Source organism: Atractosteus spatula (assembly GCF_055471065.1).
Source record: "Atractosteus spatula isolate fAtrSpa1 chromosome 10 unlocalized genomic scaffold, fAtrSpa1.hap1 SUPER_10_unloc_1, whole genome shotgun sequence".
Lineage (NCBI taxonomy): Eukaryota > Metazoa > Chordata > Actinopteri > Semionotiformes > Lepisosteidae > Atractosteus > Atractosteus spatula.
The window spans coordinates 2,310,405-2,318,521 of NW_028296612.1; the positions used below are offsets into that span (position 1 = coordinate 2,310,405).

At 56.1% G+C, this 8,117-nt stretch overlaps 1 protein-coding gene across 1 annotated transcript; it reads left to right on the forward strand.

Moving 5' to 3' along the window:
• Positions 1-557: 557 nt before the first annotated feature.
• Positions 558-8,104, forward strand: mrps18b (mitochondrial ribosomal protein S18B). The gene is made up of 7 exons (XM_088908209.1): positions 558-687; positions 3,062-3,230; positions 5,117-5,214; positions 5,930-5,998; positions 6,353-6,419; positions 6,530-6,589; positions 7,793-8,104. The coding sequence occupies exons 1-7, from the start codon at positions 604-606 to the stop codon at positions 8,023-8,025; spliced, it is 780 nt and encodes a 259-aa protein (XP_088764335.1). The 5' UTR covers positions 558-603; the 3' UTR covers positions 8,026-8,104.
• The last annotated feature ends 13 nt before the right edge of the window (positions 8,105-8,117 follow it).

An 8,117-nucleotide genomic window follows, 5' to 3' on the forward strand; every position in this document is an offset into this window, starting at 1 on the left:
CTTTTATTGGAACAACCACCGCATATCCAAAATAAATGAAATAACGGCAAGATAGCTCTGATTTATCGTCCCATCGTGCCGTAGACGGCTGGAAATGCAATCTATTATATTCTTGAGGGTTTACTGATGTTAAATTATGTACGGGGTGAACGTTTGTCCCCGTCTTTAAAAGAAAGTGCGTGTCATGCGCGTTCACGCGTCTGGTCACGTCTGCCACCCGGCTGGGGACCCCCAAATTCTCCCTAGAAAACGGGGTGTAGATGATTAATCCATACGACACAATTAACGGGTGTCGTGTTTGACGCCGATTTTTATTTGCCACAGCTTTTAAAACACACACACACACACCGTCGACGACACGCGAACGCGCATCGGCGCCATTGCGGCAGCGAACGGTTTTTAAAAAGTCAAACGACTGAGGGGGTGGGGGGGCTTATTTTTTCTTCCAAGGTGTCTGTCCCGCGTCATACTCCCCATCGCGACCGGGAAAAGCCCGAACTATAAGGAAAAAAAACCCGAACTCTGCGGGATTGGTTTTGTTTCGGTGACCCCCTGCCTCCAACGCGACCCCTGACCTTTGAACCCTTAACCACGCCGGGAAAGATGGCGGCCTCCTTGTCGGGCATGTTGAGGGGACTCGTTCAGCGGGCCGCGCCTGTCGTTTTGAGGGGTCTCCGCGATGCTCAGGTAGGCCCCCCGCCCCCCCCCAAAAAAACCCCAACAACAAACCGAAACCCACATAATTCGGTATCCGATACCCCCTTTTTTTTTACAAAAAGACACACCGACGGCCTCACCGGTCCGATACGAGTCTGCACTCGTACGCCTCGCTGAAATATTGTACTTGAAAAAGAATTGTTTATTTAGATATAACTCGACACGCTGCGAAAATAAAGCGTGAAGGCTGCTGAAGTACCTCAGGAGAATTTTAAAATCATTTCAGTTTTCTCATGCAAACCGGGCGTGTCGTCTTCATAACAAACCCTCCCTAGCCTCTGTGCTTCGGGTGCTAATTTGTAGGGTTTTTAAAAAAAAAAATTCTGTCCAACGCAGATCTGTCGGATCCGACCCTGCTCCTCCCCCCCCTCGTTTAACGAGTGTATTAAAAAAACGACCCGACGTGCGGGTTACGAATTTGATCGCTGGGGGGGGGGATGGTCATGTTCATCATAATCATCGCATAGCGCTTTTCTGGACACTCCACTCAAAGCGCTTTCTTCGGATGTATCAATCATTCATTATATGTTTAAATCGTACCAAGAGAGGCAGTTCGGAAGGGGTCCTTCCAGAGGGGTCGAGGTCTAAACCGGTGGGGGTTTCCCGATAAAGCACAGGTCACCCCCCCCCCCCCCTTAAACTACCGATCCGTAAAGAGTGGGGACACAGATGTTGGGGTGACTGTAGGGAGTGGATTGGTGCAGTGAAGTCAGGAATCGGGGGGGGGGGGGACGGTGTCGGGCTGTTATCGTTCATTCAGATGATCTTTTTTTCATAAACATATAAAGAATTTACAAACACAACTACAACCAGAGGATCAGAAACAGGTACAAGAGGAAAAAAAAAAACACATTTAACCGCCGGAGGTAATGAAGTAAATGATGTGATCAAACTGTTTTTTTACACATATGTTTTCCTGGCTTTATTATTCCTCAAAGTTTGTAGCGAATTTAAAGAGTGTTTCAGCTCCACCTCAGAAGTACAAAAAAGGGGAGACCATATTTCTTGATGAATGTGAAATGTACCCAGACTGACTCATAAATGGACGATAAGTAAAGGGTCTTTTTTTTTTTAGCTTTTCTATGAAACACTACAACAAAATATCACAATCCTTCAATCTAAAAAAGACCTGTAACTGCCTGCAAACAAAACGCCGTCCGAAACAACTTCACAAACCTCCACCTCGCAAATAAGCGCACCAAAGTTTCCCTTTCATCATTCAGATGACCTCCGGACTAGGGCTTATCAACTCTTGGGTCAACTCAAGGCCCGTGAAAAAAAGTCATAAGAGAAGCTGTGGTCACACGGGGCGGTTTATTTCCGTACACAACTGACAGTTTTTAACCCTCGAACGACGACAATCGGTGATCCCTCCATTAACGGGGGTAAAATATATGATCTTCGTGGTCCCCAGGAGCCTGAAACGAAATCCCCCTATAAAAAAAACAACAACAACAACAACATCCCATAGCCTTCCCGAAATGAGCTCTGTCCGGTATCCTGGTATTCCTTGACTTCGGAGGCAGAAGAAAATTCAAAATATTGTTCTTCAATTGGCTATAGCACTGTCTCCAGACTGGACAGTCACAAACAGGACGGGGTCACAGAGGGGAGCTGGAGTCTGTCCCAGCAAGCAACAGGCACAAGTCTGTCCATCACAGGACACACACACTCACAGACCCTGGACAGGACACCAGTCCATCACAGGACACACACACACACCCTGGACAGGACACCAGTCCATCACAGGACACACACAGACACACACAGACACACACACCCTGGACAGGACACCAGTCCATCACAGGACACACACAGACACACACACCCTGGACAGGACACCAGTCCATCACAGGACACACACACACACTCACACACCCTGGACAGGACACCAGTCCATCACAGGACACACTCACACACACTCACACACCCTGGACAGGACACCAGTCCATCACAGGACACACTCACACACACTCACACACACTCACACACACACACACACACACACACACACACACCCTGGTCAGGACACCGGTCCATGACAGGACACACACAGACACACACACCCTGGACAGGACACCAGTCCATCACAGGACACACACACACACACGCACACCCTGGTCAGGACACCGGTCCATGACAGGACACACACACACACACACACCCTGGTCAGGACACCGGTCCATGACAGGACACACACACACACACACACACACACACACACACACACACACAGACGCCGGCCCAGAGGTGCAGTAAAAACATCGTGTGGGCTGTTTCCCGACATCGCGGTAGCTGTGTGCCTGTCTCACGGCCTGTCTCTCTCTGTCTGCGCGCCCTGCAGCTCGCGCCCCGGCTGGGACAGCGGGCGCCGCCGATGTGCCGCTTCGCCAGCGCGGCGGCGCCAGGGGAGGCCACGCCCGCCGGAGGGGCCGGAGAGACCGCCCAGGCGGAGGCCTTCGACAGCCTCGCGCGCTACAGGGAGCGGCCCTGGGAGTACCTGGACAGCGAGGGTACGGCGCGCGTTGGGGGGGGGGGCACAGGGGTCAGCGCTGCTGCCTCACAGCGCTGTGGTTCCTGGGCTCCATCCCGGAACTGGGGGGGTGCTGTCTGTGTGGAGTCTGCATGTTCTCCCCTGTGTTTGTGTGGGTTTCCTCCCGCAGTTCTGGTGGGTTAAAGGGCTTCTGGGAGAATTGGCCCTGGTGTGTGTGTGTGTGTCCTGTGATGGACTGGTGTCCTGTCCAATGTGTGTGTGTGTCCTGTCCAGGGTGTGTGAGTGTGTGTCCTGTGATGGACTGGTGTCCTGTCCAGGGTGTGTGAGTGTGTGTGTGTGTGTCCTGTGATGGACTGGTGTCCTGTCCAGGGTGTGTGAGTGTGTGTGTGTGTCCTATGATGGACTGGTGTCCTGTCCAGGGTGTGTGTGTGTGTCCTGTGATGGACTGGTGTCCTTTCCAGGGTGTGTGAGTGTGTGTGTCCTGTGATGGACTGGTGTCCTGTCCAGGGTGTGTGAGTGTGTGTGTGTCCTGTGATGGACTGGTGTCCTGTCCAGGGTGTGTGAGTGTGTGTGTGTGTCCTGTGATGGACTGCTGTCCTGTCCAGGGTGTGTGAGTGTGTGTCTGTCCTGTGATGGACTGCTGTCCTGTCCAGGGTGTGTGAGTGTGTGTGTGTCCTGTGATGGACTGGTGTCCTGTCCAGGGTGTGTGTGTGTGTCCTGTGATGGACTGGTGTCCTGTCCAGGGTGTGTGAGTGTGTGTGTGTCCTGTGATGGACTGGTGTCCTGTCCAGGGTGTGTGTGTGTGTCCTGTGATGGACTGGTGTCCTGTCCAGGGTGTGTGAGTGTGTGTGTGTCCTGTGATGGACTGGTGTCCTGTCCAGGGTGTGTGAGTGTGTGTGTGTGTGTGTCCTGTGATGGACTGGTGTCCTGTCCAGGGTGTGTGAGTGTGTGTGTGTGTCCTATGATGGACTGGTGTCCTGTCCAGGGTGTGTGTGTGTGTCCTGTGATGGACTGGTGTCCTTTCCAGGGTGTGTGAGTGTGTGTGTCCTGTGATGGACTGGTGTCCTGTCCAGGGTGTGTGAGTGTGTGTGTGTCCTGTGATGGACTGGTGTCCTGTCCAGGGTGTGTGAGTGTGTGTGTGTGTCCTGTGATGGACTGCTGTCCTGTCCAGGGTGTGTGAGTGTGTGTCTGTCCTGTGATGGACTGCTGTCCTGTCCAGGGTGTGTGAGTGTGTGTGTGTCCTGTGATGGACTGGTGTCCTGTCCAGGGTGTGTGTGTGTGTCCTGTGATGGACTGGTGTCCTGTCCAGGGTGTGTGAGTGTGTGTGTGTCCTGTGATGGACTGGTGTCCTGTCCAGGGTGTGTGAGTGTGTGTGTGTCCTGTGATGGACTGGTGTCCTGTCCAGGGTGTGTGTGTGTGTCCTGTGATGGACTGGTGTCCTGTCCAGGGTGTGTGAGTGTGTGTGTGTCCTGTGATGGACTGGTGTCCTGTCCAGGGTGTGTGAGTGTGTGTGTGTGTCCTGTGATGGACTGCTGTCCTGTCCAGGGTGTGTGAGTGTGTGTCTGTCCTGTGATGGACTGCTGTCCTGTCCAGGGTGTGTGAGTGTGTGTGTGTCCTGTGATGGACTGGTGTCCTGTCCAGGGTGTGTGTGTGTCCTGTGATGGACTGGTGTCCTGTCCAGGGTGTGTGAGTGTGTGTGTGTCCTGTGATGGACTGGTGTCCTGTCCAGGGTGTGTGAGTGTGTGTGTGTCCTGTGACGGACTGGTGTCCTGTCCAGGGTGTGTGAGTGTGTGTGTGTGTCCTGTGATGGACTGGTGTCCTGTCCAGGGTGTGTGAGTGTGTGTGTGTCCTGGGTGGTGCTCTGCTGGCTGACAGCGGTCTGCTCTGTTTCTCCCCCACCCCCAGAGTACGCAGAGCGCTACGGGCAGCGGGAGGTGTGGACTGACTACCGCAGGAACCACAAGGGTGGGATCCCCCCACAGAAGACACGCAAGACCTGCATCGTGAGTGGTCCCAATGCACACACACACACACACACACATAGAGAGAGAGACTGTAGATCAGACTGTACAGCCCAGAGTGTCTCCTCCTACAGCCCCAACACACAGCAGATCAGGGGCAGGAGAGAGAGAGAGACTGTAGATCAGACTGTACAGCCCAGAGTGTCTCCTCCTACAGCCCCAACACACAGCAGATCAGGGGCAGGAGAGAGAGAGAGAGAGAGAGACTGTAGATCAGACTGTACAGCCCAGAGTGTCTCCTCCTACAGCCCCAACACACAGCAGATCAGGGGCAGGAGAGAGAGAGAGACTGTAGATCAGACTGTACAGCCCAGAGTGTCTCCTCCTACAGCCCCAACACACAGCAGATCAGGGGCAGGAGAGAGAGAGAGACTGTAGATCAGACTGGACAGCCCAGAGTGTCTCCTCCTACAGCCCCAACACACAGCAGATCAGGGGCAGGAGAGAGAGAGAGACTGTAGATCAGACTGTACAGCCCAGAGTGTCTCCTCCTACAGCCCCAACACACAGCAGATCAGGGGCAGGAGAGAGAGAGAGACTGTAGATCAGACTGTACAGCCCAGAGTGTCTCCTCCTACAGCCCCAACACACAGCAGATCAGGGGCAGGAGAGAGAGAGACTGTAGATCAGACTGTACAGCCCAGAGTGTGGAGCCTCTGTCCTGACCCCAATATCTGTGTGTTCCTCGTGCTTTCAGAGGGGGGATAAGATCTGTGGGAACCCCTGTCCCATCTGCAGAGACCCCAAGCTCGTCATCCACTACCAGGTGAGTCCCTCCCTGCCCTCCCATCATGCCCCAGTACCGCCTCTCCCTGGCGGTCCCAGCTTCACCAGAGGTCACAGCTCCAGGGGGACCCCAATATACGACAGATGCCGGGAACGTGAAAGAGAGGGGTGTCAGCTCGGTGCAGGCATATCCTTCTGGGGAGATGGCGACTGTAAGGTGGGCTGAGTTAGTGTCCCATGTAGCAGCCCAAATACCTGGACTTTACTGGTACTTTCTTGGGGGGGGGTGTAGTGTGGTGTACTGGGCAGGCCCCCTGGCATCCTGACTACCGGTGGGGTCGTGGGTTCGAGTCCCCGGCTCTTCCACTCACCCGTCTCTCTCCCCCTCTCTCAGAACGTGAAGCTGCTGCAGCAGTTTCTCAGCCCTCACACGGGAGAGGTGTACGACTCCACTCGCACAGGTAGGGCCCCCGGGGGACCCCTCTGTCCTCCCTCCCTCCCTCCCTCTCTCTCCTGTTCTCCCTGCGGGTCTGACATCGCCCCTGCCCTCTCTCTCCCCCCCCCACTGCAGGCGTCTGCATGAGGCAGCAGAAGAGTCTGACCCGAGCCATCGACACGGCCAGGGACCACGGTGAGGCGCCCGTCCTCCTCTTCCCTCCCTCTCCCCGTCCCTGGGGCCGAGAGGAGAGGGGAGACAGGGGATAGACAGTGAGGAGACGGGAGAGACAATGAGGAGAGAGGAGACAGTGGATAGACAGGGGTGAGGAGAGGGGAGACAGTGGATAGACAGGGGTGAGGAGAGGGAGAGACAGTGAGGAGAGAGGAGACAGTGGATAGACGGGGTGAGGAGAGGGGAGACAGTGGATAGACAGGGGTGAGGAGAGGGGAGACAGGGGTGAGGAGAGGGGAGATAGTGGACAGACGGGGTGAGGAGAGGGGAGACAGTGGATAGACAGGGGTGAGGAGAGGGTGAGATGGTGAGGAGAGGGAGAGATGATGAGGAGAGGGGAGACAGTGGATAGACAGGGGTGAGGAGAGGGAGAGACAGTGAGGAGAGAGGAGACAGTGGATAGACGGGGTGAGGAGAGGGGAGACAGTGGATAGACAGGGGTGAGGAGAGGGGAGACAGGGGTGAGGAGAGGGGAGACAGTGGATAGACGGGGTGAGGAGAGGGGAGACAGTGAGGAGAGGGTGAGACTGGATAGACGGGTGAGGAGAGGGTGAGACAGTGGATAGACAGGGGTGAGGAGAGGGGAGACAGGTGAGGAGAGGGGAGACAGTGGATAGACGGGTGAGGAGAGGGAGAGATGATGAGGAGAGGGTGAGACAGTGGATGGACAGGGGTGAGGAGAGGGTGAGACAGTGGATAGACAGGGGTGAGGAGAGGGGAGACAGTGGATAGACGGGTGAGGAGAGGGGAGACAGTGAGGAGAGAGGAGACAGTGGATAGACGGGTGAGGAGAGGTGAGACAGTGATTAGAGAGGAGACAGTGGATAGACGGGTGAGGAGAGGGGAGACAGTGGATAGACAGGGGTGAGGAGAGAGGAGACAGGGGTGAGGAGAGGGGAGACAGTGGATAGACAGGGGTGAGGAGAGGGAGAGGGGAGACAGTGGATAGACGGGGTGAGGAGAGGGAGAGACTGAGACAGTGGATAGACAGGGGTGAGGAGAGGGTGAGAGGGTGAGGAGAAGAGGGTGAGGTAAGGGGAGACAGGGGTGAGGAGGGTGAGAGAGGTTGCTGGGGGATGCCTGACCTGCCTCAGGTTGTCTCCCCCCTTTCCTGTTCTCCGGATCCCAGACTGAGCGGCTCTCTCCCCCCCCCCCCCCCCCCAGGGCTGCTGGCGGTCCAGGTGCCCCTCGCGGACTTCGAGGGGAAGGACTTCTCCAACCGCCACAGCGCCGTCGCCTCCGGCCACGCCCCCCCCCCGCCGCGGGGGCGGGCCGCCGGCGAGCCCTGGTACAGCTGGTACCGGACGCCCCGGCCCGACCCCCGGGACCTGGCCCGCGTCCAGCGGGTCTACAGGAAGTACCTCCGGCCCGCGCAGGAAGAGCCCGCCGCCGACTGAGCCGCGCTCGAGAACACGGGGCGCCCCCCACGCCGAGCGACGTGGCGAGGGGAGCTGGGGTGCCTGAACTTCTCTTGGGGTCTCCCTTGCTG

Excerpts from the sequence above, each read along its gene's own strand:
- mrps18b (XM_088908209.1), top strand. The coding sequence starts at position 604 with ATGGCGGCCTCCTTGTCGGGCATGTTGAGGGGACTCGTTCAGCGGGCC. Across the intron at positions 5,999-6,352 it reads AGCTCGTCATCCACTACCAG|AACGTGAAGCTGCTGCAGCA; the intron begins GTGAGTCCCTCC and ends CCCCTCTCTCAG. Across the intron at positions 6,420-6,529 it reads GTACGACTCCACTCGCACAG|GCGTCTGCATGAGGCAGCAG; the intron begins GTAGGGCCCCCG and ends CCCCCACTGCAG.